The sequence below is a fragment of the Budorcas taxicolor genome, chromosome 13 (assembly GCF_023091745.1).
Source record: "Budorcas taxicolor isolate Tak-1 chromosome 13, Takin1.1, whole genome shotgun sequence".
NCBI classification, from domain to species: Eukaryota; Metazoa; Chordata; class Mammalia; order Artiodactyla; family Bovidae; genus Budorcas; species Budorcas taxicolor.
The window spans coordinates 7,706,535-7,722,631 of record NC_068922.1 but is presented as its reverse complement, the minus strand read 5'-3'; the positions used below and the strand labels follow the sequence as shown (position 1 = coordinate 7,722,631).

Sequence of the window (16,097 nt, the reverse complement as noted above, 5' to 3'; positions counted from 1 at the left end):
GTGTCAAAAACACCAACTTCAATCAATTTCATCCCTTTTACTCTTGCTTTTTTAAATCTCCTTTAATCAGTTGACTCTTCTTCCCAACCAGAACCTCAGCTTCATGAGGACAGAGAATACTTTTGTTCATGGCTATCTCCCCAGATCTTAGAACAGGGTCTGAGATAGAGAATAAATACTTGCTGTTGAATTATATAATCTTTTAAGATTTAGAGGAAGGCTCTCTGTCTGCCGGGGCTCCCTGATACTTGCTCCAGCTGGCTGTGGTTCTGCCCACTCCTACTGGGTGAGAAAGGAATGAAAATTGGGAAACAGCCTCTGTAGAAGGAGGAGATAGCAACAGCAGACAATCAGAGGCATTTGCCAAGCTTCACTGCCTCCTCAACTTAGCTGTTGGCTATTTTTTAGTTGAAAATTAAATTTCTTTTAATAGCAATAGCATGATAATCCCATTGTATCACAGATGCTGTAGGCCCATCAAAATCCATTTTCTCTTCCTCATGACACCCAAATATCCCAGCTCCCTGTGCAGTTAGGTGGGGCCATGTGACAGCTTCAACCAATGGAAAGTGGCTGAAAACACTGTCTGCCACTTCTAGGTCTGGCCTATAAAAGAAAATTGAACCAAGCAAGCCAAATGTAACCAAGCAAAAACAAACAAGAACAACAAAAACTGTCTGCATAAGATCTTCTGTGCTCTTTCTCTTTCTGTCTGCTAGATATCAGTCAAATCAGGGAAATCTTGGAATCCTCATGTTGAAGCTAGCATAGCCTCTGTCTGCCCAGATCCCTGAATGATAGCATAGAGGTGACATTGACTTGAAGACCTGGCTGTTGATTCTGAGCCATTGTATACTATGGGCCCATTGGTTAACATATAATATTTGTCCATTCATTGTCTATTGGTAAGTTGTATCTGACTCTTTGCAACCCCATGGACTCCTCTGTCCATGGAATTTCCCAGGCAAGATACTGGAGTAGGTTGCCATTTCATTCTCCAGGGGATCTCCCCAAGCCAGGGAGGACACTCACACTTTAAAACAATTCATTGCTTATGTAATTCTGGAGAAGGCAATGGCACCCCACTCCAGTACTCTTGCCTGGAAAACCCCATGGACGGAGGAGCCTGGTGGGCTGCAGTCCATGGGGTAGCGAAGAGTCGGACACGACTGAGTGACTTCACTTTCACTTTTCACTTTCCTGCATTGGAGAAGGAAATGGCAACCCACTCCAGTATTCTTGCCTGGAGAATCCCAGGGTGGGGGGAGCCTGGCGGGCTGCCCCCATCTATGGGGTCACACAGGGTCGGACACGACTGAAGTGACTTAGCAGCAGCTTAAGCAGCAGCTTATGTAAAATTCAGATTTAACTAGGCATCCTGTATTTTTATTTGCCAAATATGGCAAACTTACGATAAGAATAAAGTCAAGTCTCCATACAGAGACTTGCACATGAATGTTTGTAGCAGCATTATTCATAATAGTGAAAAGGTAAAAATAGCCCAAATGTCCATCAGTGGACAAATGGGTAAACAAAACGTAGTGTATAAAGAATCGTATCTGGCCATGTAAAGGGATTAAGTGACGATAGCTACAAGAATTGAGTGTGAAAACATTATGCTAAGTGAGAGAAGTCAGTCACAAAAATTCACATACTATATGATTTCATTCACAGCAAAGTCCCGAAGAGGGGACTGTGTAGAGACACAGAACACAGATTAGTGGTTTCATGAGGCTGGGAGTAGAGGGGATAGGAGCAGAGGGAGGGTAACAGTTGGAGGATTCATGGTTCCATGGATTCACTTCCCTGGTGGCTCAGACGGTAAAGCGTCTGCCTACAATGCAGGAGATCTGGGTTCAAAGGAAATGGCAACGCACTCCAGTACTCTTGCCCGGAAAATCCCATGGAGGAGCCTAGTAGGTTATAGTCCATCAGGTCGCAAAGAGTTGGACACGACTGAGAGATTGCACTTTCACTTTGAGGCTGGGAGTAGAGGGGATAGGGGTAGAGGGACGGTAACAGTTGGAGGATTCATGGTTCTTCTTGAAGTGATAAAAATATTCTAAAGTTGACTATGGTAATGATTGCACATTATCTGTTACTGTTCTAAAGACTGTTGAATCATGTTAAATGTACAACTATAGGGACTTCTCTGGAAGCCCAGTGGTTAAAGGCTCTGGGCTTCCAATGCAGAGGACTCAGGTTTGATCTCTGATCAGGGAACTAAGATCTCACATGCTGCATGGCATGGCCAAAAAGTAAAAATAAATGTTTTAATAAATAAACAAATGTACAATTATACATTTATATTATAGTATATGAATTATATCTCAGTAAATCTAGTTTTAAAGAGTCTCTTGTTTCATTTTAAAACACATAAAAATGAGCAAAAATGTTTTTCTTTATAGGTATCAGTGAACAAAGTCAAACAATATTTATCAAATGTATTGGAACAAAGAAAACCAATTAATGTAATCAGTAAAAAAGAAAATCTCTTAGAAAATAAGAAAAATCATCATAAACTAAGACAAAAAGGAATTCAAAATAAAGATCTCTGGAAAAGAAATAAAGATCACTGTAAGTAGAATTCCCTCTCACATATAAATTTAAAATGACTTCATGTAATTTAAAATCAAATTTTATAGCTACTTTCTAAGAAACCTTGGGATATAGTCATAAAGATTTATACCCATGAAAGCCTTAAATTTTGTTAGCTTCTATCCCCTGACTTGATTTGGAATTTGTACCAATGATAACAAGCAAGGTAGGACTCATGGATAAAAAAAATCCATAATTAGGTGAATAAAACATTTATCAAATATTTTGCTAGTGGAAACTCTCATTCTCTAAAGAAAACTGAAGTTAATACAGTACACTTTCTTTCTGTTCTAGCAATCTAAAACTCTCTCTAGTAAAGCCATACCTGATTAGTTGATAGATTTCTCTGGTGCAAGAAGAGTTTAGAAAAATATAAATAATGTCTCCATTGGTTGTGCGTGCAGGAGCTAACTGGTGCTCAGTTGCAAAACTTAAGACATTTTCAACATTCAAGTGTGGTACATGAAAGCTGTCTCTCTTCTAACAAATATGTATGAATGTCTATCATTTAACATCTTATGTAAGAGAAGGAATCTTCTTTGGCAGAGAAAAATTAAGAATACCAGTTTTTAATGGCATTATAAAAATGATATGTACATATCTTAAAGTTATTTTAAATCTAAATTATAAACACTGAAACATAAATTGGACCATTTTTTGACATAGAAATATGGCCTGCCTTTTATTTAGATTGGTATTTCCAGTGTAAAGCACACTCAAACTGTATTATCTATGATTTCCCATCTCAGATTTTTAATGAAACAAAGTGCTAAAAACATTTATGGAACAACTATGAGCAAAATCCTTCCAGATATTTACTGACTTTCCCCCCAGTCATATATAAATGGTTTACCTACAATTAAATTTGATAACTTTTAGCGGCTCTCCTTATCACATTTTTCCATAATATTTTGATCACTTTACATAGAAACATTTTCTTTTTGCACTTATTTTAGTAAGTTTGCATATTGTTTGGTTAAATTCTGTAATTATAATAACAACAAGTACAATTGATGCAAATAGATTTGGCAACAAGCACTCTTGATCTTTGGTAAATATGCAAAAGGTGGAAACAGAAGTAACACCTATACAAAAGAGCATCCCACTAGCCGCAAAGCATTCAATATGCTGTGGATGTCAGTCCATAAGTTGGATAGAAGATATGAAAATCATTGATTAATTTGGCAAATAAGATAGGTAGAGATTGATAAAGAGAGCTTCTGCTTTTTAAAAGAGTAACTAAGGCCACCCTTCAAATGAGATCCTTTTCCCTTATATGGAACTGGTTGTATTATGCCTAATAATAATAAATAATAAGCTAACTCTAACTGAGCATCTCCCATATTGTTTTAATGTTTAGTCAACTTAAGATAGGTTATATGATTTCCACTTTATAAGATGTGAAACTTGCAACACAGAAATAAAGTAATTTTCTTAACAGTATAAAACCATTATTTAATAGGGAAACTAGGATTTGAACTTAGTTTGGTGCCCAAATCCTCTAGCTCTTAGGGGACCATATGCATCTCACAAAGTAAGTCGACAGTATTTTGCAAGTAAGCGTGGGACAAGTGCTTTTAATCCCATGCTTCTCAAAATGGCTGAGGGCAAATATTGAACTAAATGGCAAAGATGCTCAATTTCCTGAGCACAAAATTTACTTGATTATTTTAAGGGGAATAAATAATTGTAAATATAATCATTGAAAACATTTTCATTTTAGAACTAATGGTATAATGTATACAGTATATTTCAAAATTCACATTTTGAATTATCAAACCTAAGACTTTAAAACAATGTTTTCCTCTCCTCCACATCTCTAGGGAGTGTACATGCATTCATCACTGCCTTTATAAACGTTTCAAGAACATTTGAGAAGCCCTGTCTTGCAATAGTCATAACATCCATTCATAAAGATTTACATAAATTAGAAAGTGTTTCCTTCTGGCATAAGGATTATAAGTATTGGAAAGTGATCACTACTAATAAGAGCAATAATTAGAAACTGAGAACCAGAAGATTCCAGAAGAAACTGAGAACCAAAGGGATTCCAGAAGAGAGAAAGGGGTTAGTTTTAGAGCTGGAAAGACTCTTACTGACTCTATTCTCTGCTTGATCTTTATGAGTCTTGCCTTGGCAAAGATTTTAAATTTTAAAATCTTAATATTTTAAGAGCATTTTCCCATATTTATTCCAAAAGATGGTTCACTGCTCAGTTGAAGAGTTGGCTCTATATAGGACATAAAAATGTTGACATGCATGTGACTTGAAGTATCAGGTAGGATTTTTACAGGATATAAGTGACACATTTAAATTGGGTCATATAAGTTCAGTTCAGTCGCTCAGTCATGTCCAACTCTTTGCAACCCCATGGACTGCAGCATGCCACACCTCCCTGTCCATCACCAACTCCCGGAGTTTACTCAAACTCATATCTATTGAGTCGGTGATGCCATCCAACCATCTCATCCTTTGTCATCCCCGTCTCCTGCCTTCGATCTTTCTCAGTATCAGGGTTTTTTCCAATGAGTTGGTTCTTCACATCAGGTGGCCAAAGTCTTGGAGCTTCAGTTTCAACATCAGCCCTTCCAATGAATATTCAGTACTGATTTCCTTTAGGATGGACTGGTTTGATCTCCTTGCAGTCCAAGGGACTCTCAAGAGTCTTCTCCAACACCACAGTTCAAAAGCATCAATTCTTCAGCACTCAGCTTTCTTTATGGTCTAACTTTACATCTATACATGGCTACTGGGAAAACCATAGCTTTGACTATACAGACCTTTGTTGGCAAAGTAATGTCTCTGCTTTTTAATAGGCTGTCTTGGTTTGTCATGGCTTTTCTCCCAAGGAGCAAGCATCTTTTAATTTCATGGCTGCAGACACCATCTGAAGTGATTTCAGAGTCCAAGAAAATAAGTAAAGTTTAATCAAGGGCCTGTTTCTGAAAGGGCACACAGAGTGTAGAGAATCCACAAAGTAATCCCCTGCCCCAGTATAGTAACAGCAATCTCATTACCACCCCTAGATCTGAAGGGTCTTAGGGCAGCAGTGGCTACAGCGATGCTGAGAAAGAAAGCAAGAGGTATATGGAGAGGGCTCTCTAACAGGAATATGACCTTAGGTCAAGGACAAAGTCAGCCCATAACAACCAAGACCTGGGAAACCAGGGAATACTTAACTCTCCTCCTGTCCTTCAGGCTTCCAGGTGATGCCTCTCGGCCAAATCTAAGCAGAAGCCTGAGGACAAAGGAGTCCTTTGAAGAACCCATGTGGGCATAGAGCAGGATGGAATGGCTCTAGAAAGACAATCAGAAGACAACCAGACTTTTTAAACAAGGGGAATTAAATAGCATTAACTGAAAGGAGGAGGACTTTTAGTGGCAAGCATTAGAAGCATAGTTATTAAAAGTAATATTATAGAATCTTAGAATTAGGAAACGTTAGTGGTCATCTCGGCCAGTATCTTTCATCAGATATTCCAGGCAGATAATAGCAGCTCCTACTTAAATACATGCGACTAAGCTCACTGCATCATACAGGGCAGCCTGTGATGTTATTGAAGATATCTCTTTCTTATAAAGTTCTTAACTTACATTAAACCAAAATCCCTTCCGCATGGTGATCTTAGGCAGCTGGAGCTGGACAGAATAATCCTGCTATGGATGTGGACTCCAGTCACGGAGCTGTTGCCCCCATCCTCACAATCCTGTGGCATGTGCTCATTGTTTCTAAGATTCTGTGAGCTGTTTCTGGCACCCACTTCCAGTGATGATCCGTGACAAAGTTAGAGCAAGCTGAAATCTTTTCTCACCTAAAAGTACTACACCAGTGTATCAATCAGTGTTCAACCAGAAAAAAAAAAAGAACCAGTAGGTGATATATATATGAAGATTTATTGTAAGGTACTGGCTTACATGATTATTATGGGAGCTGGCAGGGCAAGTCCAAAATCCATGGGGCAGTTTATCAACAAGGGCAGAAAGGAATTCTTGGGCAGGACCTGAAGCTGCTGTTCACAGCTGGAATTTTTTCTTCTTCAGAGAAACCTCAATTCCATTCCTAAGGCCTTTCAACTGTTTGAATCAGATCGACCCAGATCATCTAGGATAACTTCTCTTATTTAAATGTGGCTGTTAAATACTGTCACAGCAACAACTAGATTCATGTTGAATTTAATAACCGGGGACTATATCCTCACCAAGAAGAAACACAAAGTCTCTCCTCATCCTTTTGTGTTCATCTAAAGTTTTGAATCTAAGTGAAAGATTTTACAGTTATATCTATTAGTTTCCTTGTGTTCATTTGGGATTATTTCAACCTATTTATTATATCAATCAAACTCTCCTAGTTTTCTGTCATTCAAGTTTTTGATGAGCATGCCTATCAATCTTTTATCCAAATCCTTGTAGAAGGTAACAAGGCAGGACCAAGTTTAGAGCCTAGAGCCCACAATAATCCACCATAAATCTCCAGTATTATATTTACCCACTGATGACAGATGAAAATCTACATGTGATGAGGTTGAAAACGTAAAATTTTAATTATGAGAATGCCTTATACAGAGTGCACTGCCTTTGTTTGGGAAGACGCCTTAATAAGCATTGGTAGACAGAAAATAGGCAAACACCCTCTCCTGTCCCCCTTCTCCAACCCCACACAGAAGCCTGGTGTCAGGAAACTGTAGAATTAGCAGTTAATAAAGTAGAGAAAGCCATGGAGAAGTAAACCTTCCTTAGACAGAAGGTGTACAAGCTGTAAAATGAGCCAGGAGCATGGGTTACACACGGTTATTGTGCTCAGTTGCTCAGTCGTGTCTGACTCTTTGCGACCCATGGACTGTAGCCCACTAGGCTCCTCTGTCCTTGGGATTTCCCCACCAAGAATCCTGGAATGGGCTGCCATTTCCTCCTCTAAGGAATCTTCCCAAACCAAGGATTGAACGAGTGTCTCCTGTACCAGCAGGCAGATTCTTTACCACTGTTCCACTTGGGAAGGCATACATGGTTATAGAACTGGCTGAAAACATTGTTAATTTTCATTCTCATGCAGTTTCCTTTTCACCTTTTTGTGCATAAGATATCATAAAACATAGGCTATAGGTGTTTTATATAAATGCTACTCCTCAGACTTCAGAAAAGAAAAAATGAGATTTAACATAACATTCTCCAAACAACTTCCTAATTCTTAGTGATCATATCTCCTTAACTCAAGGTCATAAACTGTGTATAAAAATTTGTTCAAAAAATTAGAACTTAAGGAGGTTGACATCAAGCTGTTTCTAGAATATGAATGTGTTTTTCCACATCTTGGAAGTAGAGGAACTATTTACCAATTTTCAGTCCACTACCAGTTTTTCCTTTTCCTAGAGTTGAAACTACAACCAATAGCATTTGTATTCCCTTTACTTCAAGGCAAGATCTATGCCTAACATTGTGTCTGTCGTACTTAATATGAATAAGTATTTGCTGAATTAATGAGTTGAATTCTTCCTGTACAGAGCTAAGATGTAAACTCAGATCTTCTGAATTCAGGTTCAGCAAGCTCTATAATATAGGTGCTACATAAAAATAATAAAACCTTAGGAATTCCCTGGTGGTCCAGTGGTTAGGACTTGGCGCTTCCACTGCAGTGGGTCTAGGTTGGATCTCTGGTCATGGAACTAAGATCCCACAAGCTGTGTGACATGACCAAAAAATAAATGAATAATAACAATAAAGCCTTACATTTTAAGAGTACATTTGAATAGTGTTTTAGGGCTGAACACAATACTTTAACATCCCATTACACTTTTTTAATGGCATGCTCATTTTCTCTCAGGGTATCTTATCACTATAATTTCAACAATTAATACTTCCTTCTGAGTCAGAATTGAGCCTAATAGAGTAATTATCTTTGTTAAATTGTTAGCAAGACAAATCAATAATTAATCATGCAGTGGGAACAGTGGAGCCTATTCCTGCAGGAAACTGGAACACCAGCTTCTTTGTCCTTCCTGACCAGATCCTTCCTGGCAGTTCTTAGACTTGAATCCTCATTAATTTTGGTGATCAGACCATATCATCCCTGCATGCTTGGTTGGCAGGGGGGCGGTGTCTTGGAATCTTACTTTAAGCTAGTCTCCACATTTTTTTTTCCTCACTTCTGGAGTCTGTGACCAGCTAGGCTAAGTTTATCATTTGATAAACTTTATTGACTTTGGAATGTATGTGGAGGACACTGGGAAGTGCCATGCAGATTCTCTCTTCAATTGGGAACTTGTTGCCCAGTTGCTGAGGCAACAAGGTTCACAGACAGCCTTCAGCAGCAGTTCCTTCAGGGACTATCTTAGGTGCTGCTGCTGCTGCTGCTGTCACTCCAGTCGTGTGCTACCCCATAGACGGCAGCCCACCAGGCTCCCCCGTCCCTGGGATTCTCCAGGCAAGAACACTGGAGTGGGGTGCCATTGTGCAGACAACTGCATAACCCAAGGTTATGCCTCCTTCCAGGAAAAGCCCACTTCTAATGGCTAATCAATTTAGGCGCATAAAGCCTTGACCATGTCGGCCTAATTGGGACAAGCTAGAAGAGACATGTTAACTCCAGAGCACCCTGCGTGGTCAAGAAAGGGTTTTACTGGGCTTTTTACCACATGCAAACTTGTCCTGTTCACCATGTGACAGGTCAGTAAATCAAGAGATGCGTTGCTAGGGTGAGGAATAGTGATTTTATTCAGAAAATCAGTGACCAAAAAGATGGTGGATTAATGTTCCAAAGAACCATCTTACCTGAGTTAGAACTCAGGCTTCTTTTGTATTAAAATGGGAAAAGTATGACTTGTTGAAAACTTTTTGGTGGAGGAATCCTTTATTCTCGCAGCTGTCCAAGCAGATCTTTTGACAATGTTCCTATAAACCTATTATCCTCCAGCAAGACAATTGTTATTTTCCATTCTGCAACTTTTTAACTCTATATGAATGGAAACGTGGTATGCCTTTAAAGACCAGAAACTTGAGAATAGGCATTCAAGTATGTTTCAGGCTACAGGCAACATTCTTTTACAAAAGGTGCAGAGCCAGCTTGAAAAAGAATAGGCAACAGAGCACAAGGCTTAGAGTTAAAGGAATAGATGCACTGTGGAGTCAGGCTTATTCTTTGTTACAGGCCTGCATCATAGCTTCTCTCTCTCTGCCCAATCCAATTTCTCCCCCAGATACCCAAGGTTACCTTTTAATAACTAACCCCCGAAAAGTCTGGTTATTAGGGAACCCAATCTGTGTACCCTTTAATAGCTTTCCTATTACTTACTGAAAGTTTTCTTTGAATCAACACATTTTGCAAATAAATTGATTTTTTTTAAATCACTGAAGCTCTCCTATTCTGCAAAATGGTGATCTAATTCAATATAAAAATCCTACTGCTACAAATAACTAAAATTTATACCTAAAGTATACCAAAACTCTTTTTAAATGCAGAGCTGGGCTCACATGAAACTGAAATCCCCAGGTGCTAGAAATAATGAAAAATAAGCCTGTAAATTGATGTTTTGGCAAGATGTGATCAGAGCTGGTAACGCATGAGCCTTGAATTTTAATCCTAGGCTGGGTAAATAAAATAGACATAAGGATTTTTGACAAGAGAATTGGAATGAAGAGCTATGAGTAAAGCGAAGAGTCTCACAAAGATGTGTATACAGTGAAAGACGAAATTAGGAAATACCAACAAACCACCCACCATTATAGGCAAATATCAAGGAAGCTGTTCCTCCTCTTGGGCTCTCACAGAGAAAAGCATCTCCCTGGAGAAAACTTACACCACATTCCTGCACCTTATATAGATTTGGATTTGAATTTATGCCACCCAGTACTTTTGTGAATACTTTTCAAGCCAATATGTTCACATATATGAATTTCCTTCCACCAATAAGTTGATAAATCTGGAAACCTGACAGAAGCAACACAAAATCACTTTTTGGAGAAACATTTCCACAATTTCTACATTAAAAACCTTATTGGAAATAAGCTTTCATGAAAAAAAATTTTAATGAACCAAGTTAAAAAAATTCTACTCAGCGAGAGTCAGTTTGCAAGTACATGCATCCACCCACACACACAACATATAAGGCATAGACCCCCCCAAGTTTAGGAAAATAAATCTATGAAATAAATGTATTTTTAAATGATTAAGAAACCATAAGAAAAAAGAGAAGGCATCATGAAAAATGAATGAGCATCTGTGCCAAAGAACCAAATAAAACTAAGGAAAAACAAAAGCATATTCATTTAAATTAAGTGAGCAGATGGGTAAACAGAAAAATTAGATACTGTTGAAGAGAACATTAATAAAATAAGAAAAGATCAGAAGAAATTTCCCTGAATGCAGCTCAGAAAGAAAATATGAAGTGAAAACAAGAGACCTTTAGATTAAAATAAAAATATTGTACTCAGTTGTATACCATTTTGAAGACATATACTTTAAGCATGACACAAAAAGACTTAAAGTAAAAGGACTGAAATGATATCTCAAGCAATACTAAGTGAAAGAAAGCTGTTATTAATTGTATACGGAATAGACTTCAAGGTAAAGACATTTAATAGAGAGAAAGCATCACCACATAGTGTTCATAAGAACAATTCACCAGAATGATATGATGTTGATCTTGAAAAATTAAGGAAAATCTGTTAAACTATAAGAATTAATAGAGTTTGGAAAAGTTGCTAGATTTTAAAATTAATATATAAAACTCAATAGCATTTCTGTATATCATGTATGAAAAGCAAAATATAATGAAATGACTAAAGTATTATTTAAAATAGCAATAAAAAGTAAAAGATAAGAATAAATCTAATAAAAGATATACAAGATGTTCGAGAAAAGGAAAATCGTAAAACCTTTTTGAATAATATATAAAAGAATAGTTATTATGATTGTGAATGGGAAAATTCAAAATTGTAAGATAGTATATCTTGTCAAATTAGCTTAAAAATTGATCAAGAGGATTTTCACGATATTTGACAAACTAATTTTAAAAGTATTTGTGAAAACTGAGCAGAAGACCTAAACAGACATTTCTCCAAAGAAGACATACAGATGGCCAATAAACACATGAAAAGATGCTCGACTTCACTCATTATTAGAGGAATGTGAATTAAAACTGCAGTGAGGTATCAGGTCATATCAACCAGAATGGCCATCATCAAGAAACCTACGAATAATAAATGCTGTTTGTAGGAGTATGTGGAGAAAGGGAACCCTCTTGCACTGTTGGTAGGAATGTAAATTGATATAGCCACTATGGAAAACAGTATGGAGATTCTTTTAAAAACTAGGAATAAAACTACCATATGACCCAGCAATCCCACTACTGGGCATATCCCCTGAGAAAATCACAATTAAAAAAGACACATGTACCCCAGTGTTCACTGCAGCACTATTTATAATAGCTAGGACGTAGAAGCATTCTAGAAGTCCATTGACGGATAAATGGATAAAGAAGTTGTGGTACATATATACAATGGAATACTGTTGTTGTTTAGATACTAAGTTGTATCCAACTCTTTTGTGACTACTTGGACTCCTCCAGGCTCCTCTATCCATGGAATTTCCCAAGCAAGAATACTGGAGTGCGTTGCCATTTCCTTTTCCAGGAGATCCTCCTGACCCAGGGATTAAACTCATATATCCTGAATTGGCAGGTAGATTCTTCACCACTGAGCCACCAAGGAAGTGAATATTATTCAACCATAAAAAGGAATGAATTTGAGTCAGTTGTAGTGAGGTAGATGAACCTGGAGCCTGTTATTCAGAATGAGGTAAGTCACAAGGAGAAAAACAAATATTATATACCAACTCATATATATGGAAGCTAGAGAAATGGTACTTATGAACCTATTTGCAGGGAAGGAATGGAGATGCAGATGTAGAGAGTGGACTTGTGGAGGTAGCAGAGGAAAGAGAGGGTTGGATGAACCGAGAGAGTAGCACTGACATATATTCACTACCGTGAAAAATAGGTAACTAGTGGGAAGCTGCTGTATAACACAGGGAGCCCAGCCTGGTGCTCTGTGATGAGCTAGAGGGGTGGGGGGGGGGGGGGAGAGATTGGGAGGGAGGCTCATGCGGAAGGGGATATGCATATATATAACCATATACATATGGTTATGATTGACTTGTGTTGTTGTATGGCAGAAACCAACTTAACACTGTAAAGCAATTATCCTCCAATTAAAAAAAAATAAATTTTAAAGTATATGTGAAAGCAAGTCTAAAAATAGCCAAGATACTTTTGAAGTAGAATGATAAGGGGAACTTGTCCCACTAAATTCTTCCGATAAAATGATGTTTTGGTACATAGATTGAAAAATAGAAGAGAGTCTAGAGTCAGTCTTATATGTACAGAGGATTTTGGTATGTAATGGCAGAGGTGCAATGTCATCTCCTTCATCTGTTTGTCTATTGATGGCCACTTAGGTTGTCTACACGTCTTGGCTATTGTGAATACAGAAGTGACGAAAACATGGGGGCATATATCTTTTCAAGTTAGTGTTTTCATATTCTTTGGATAAATACCCAGAAGTGGAATTGCTGGATCACATGGTAGTCCTATTCTTAATTTTTTTAGGAACTTCCATACCTTTTCCCATAGTGTCTGCATCAATTTACATTCCCAACCGTATACAAGGGTTCCTTTCTCTTCACACCCTCACTAACATTTATTTCTTGCCATTTACCAGAAAAGGGAAAACAACCAAAGGTCAGTAAATATACTTAACTTCACTTATAATTGAAGAAACAAATTCAATAGCAAAGAATAATTATTTCACACTGATTAGCAAAACTAAAAGATAACCCCATGAGTGATCCAGAATGTGAAGAAACAATAACTCTCATATATCAGAGAGTGAGAGTGAAGTTTGGTACAACCTCTTTGAACAGCAATATGGTAATATTTAGTAAAGTTTAAGATGCATATATCCCACTCTGCACATGTACTTTTAGATAAGTTCTCACACATCCGTAGAAGAAAATGTGCACAAGGATTTTCATTGCAGAATTGTTTTTGGTAGCATACAAGTGGAAAAACTGAATGTTCATGGAAGGCCTAGGAGAAATAATGAAGGAATGAACAGATAAACTGGGCTTCCCTGATAGCTCAGTTGGTAAAGAATCCTCCTGCAATGGAGGAGACCGCGGTGCGATTCCTGGGTCTGGAAGATCCCCTGGAGAAGGGATAGGCTACCCACTCCAGTATTCTGGCCTGGAGAATTCCATGGACTGTATAGTCTATGGGGTTACAAAAAGTCAGACACGAGCGACTCTCACTTTCATTTTCACTTTCACTTTCATTCATACAAAGAATTTTGACCAGACAATTGGCACTGTTAAAATGAATGAATGAAGCTTGCTTGAATCAAGATGAATAAATCTCAAACCATGAAAAACTTAGTTGCAAAAGTATACATAGTATGATGCTACTTATATATACAAATAACATTGGGTACACATATGTAGTAAAAGAGCTACACAGTGGACCTTCCTAGTGGTACAGTACAGAAGAATCAGGCTGACAATGCAGGGGACACAGGTTTGACCCCTGGTCCAGGAAGATTCCACACGCCACGGAGCGACTAAGCCTGTGTGCCACAGCTACTGAACCCAAGCTCTAGAGCCCATGACCACCCGCCTGCTGCAACGACTGAAGCCGGCGTACGCTAGGGCCCATCAGGCCACAACCACCAAGCCTGTATGCCACAACTGTTGAAGTCTGCATGTCCGAGAGCCTGCGCTCCACAACAAGGGAAGCCACAGCAACGTAAAGCCCACACACCACAACTAAAAAGTAGCCTCTCCAGAGCTAGAGACAGACTGTGCACAGCAACGGAAGACCCAGCGCAACCAAATAAATAAATGAAGAGCTACCCAGCAACTTCAGGAAAATAGCCACCTCTGAAGAGGGAACAAGGTCCAGGGTTGTTGGGAGGAGGCTTGCCTGTATCTGTACGTTGTTTCCTTACAATTGATACATAAAACAAGTGAGGCAAAATGTTACCATCAGTTAAACTGTGTGTGAGGCTGGGAGGGTGATAGTGAGGTATGTTTCATTTTCTGTACTTTTTTTGTATGTTTGAAATAGTTCACGGTTATTTAAAAAAAAATAGAAATTAGCATCACTTGACATAAAAAGAATCTACAGGTGAGTATAAAGTATTTTAACTATCAAAGTTTTAAAGTTTGTGTGTGTACCACTTAAAATTATTTTATGGGGTGAGAAAAAATTGGGAGAGCAGGATTGACATATACACACTGCCATGTGCAAAATCGATAGCTGGTGGGAAGCCGCGGCACAGCACAGGCAGTTCAGCTCAGCGCTCTGTGATGACCTAGAGGGGTGGGATGGTGGTGAGGGTGGGGGGACATTCAAAAGGGAGAGAGTATATGTATACATCTGTGCTTCTGAACTGTGGTGTTGGAGAAGTCTCTTGAGAGTCCCTTGGACTGCAAGGAGATCCAACCAGTCCATCCTAAAGGAAGTCAGTCCTGGGTGTTCATTGGAAGGACTTGTGCTGAAGCTGAAACTTCAATACTTTGGCCACCTGATGCGAAGAGCTGACTCATTTGAAAAGACCCTGATGCTGCGAAAGATTGAAGGCGGGAGAAGGGGACGACAGAGGATGAGATGGCTGGATGGCATCACTGACTCAATGGACGTGAGTCTGAGTGAACTCCGGGAGTTGGTGATGGACAGGGAGGCCTGGCATGCTGCGGTGCATGGGGTCGCAAAGAGTCAGACACGACTGAGCGACTGAACTGAACTGAACTTATAGGTGATTCACTTTAGACACGACTGAGCGACTAAACTGAACTGAACTGATAGGTGATTCACTTTGTTGTACAGCAGAAACTAACACAACATTGTAAAGCACCTACACTCCAATAAAAAAATTATCCTACATACCCTTCGGGAATCAGTGACCTAAGGTGCTACAAATTACCATGTACACCGAAGTGTCAAACCAGCCACTTCCAGCAGGCACTCTTGTCCACCCCAGGGGACATGAATACAGCGTGCCACTTTCTTTTCTTGCCCCTTCTGCTCCTCCTCACCGCTGAAGGTCTTTCCATTATCCAAGGCCTCCCATAAGCATTGTCTTCTTACATAATCATGTCCAAACCAACCAGACTGGGAATTATCATGTGTGTATAATGATGCTCTGAATCATCAAGACCTGGTTAAATCACGCTCATTATCTTCTGCTGGGGAAGGTGGAAGAATATATTGTACCCTTTTTAGACGGATTTACATCAGAAAATAGTCAAAAAGAGATATGATTCATCTAATGGGGAAAATTATTTATATGAAACATATTTCTCAAGAGTCAGGTAAATGAAGTATTACTATAAAGAAAAAACTATAAAATACTTTAAACAATTACAGTAAATTTATTTTTTAAATGTATTTTGGACCTTTTTTCAAATTTTTCATCATTTGATAATAACTTTGTGTTTAACACATGATTCTGCG

The 16,097-nt window shown here is 38.5% G+C and overlaps 1 protein-coding gene across 1 annotated transcript in view; it reads left to right on the top strand.

Moving 5' to 3' along the window:
- Window positions 1-16,097, top strand: part of SEL1L2 (SEL1L2 adaptor subunit of ERAD E3 ligase) — a 91,063-nt gene that overhangs the window by 10,705 nt on the left and 64,261 nt on the right. The window contains exon 2 of the mRNA XM_052651129.1: window positions 2,409-2,577. Coding sequence (XP_052507089.1) covers window positions 2,409-2,577 — 169 coding nt within the window. The remainder of the gene's footprint in view (window positions 1-2,408; window positions 2,578-16,097) is intronic.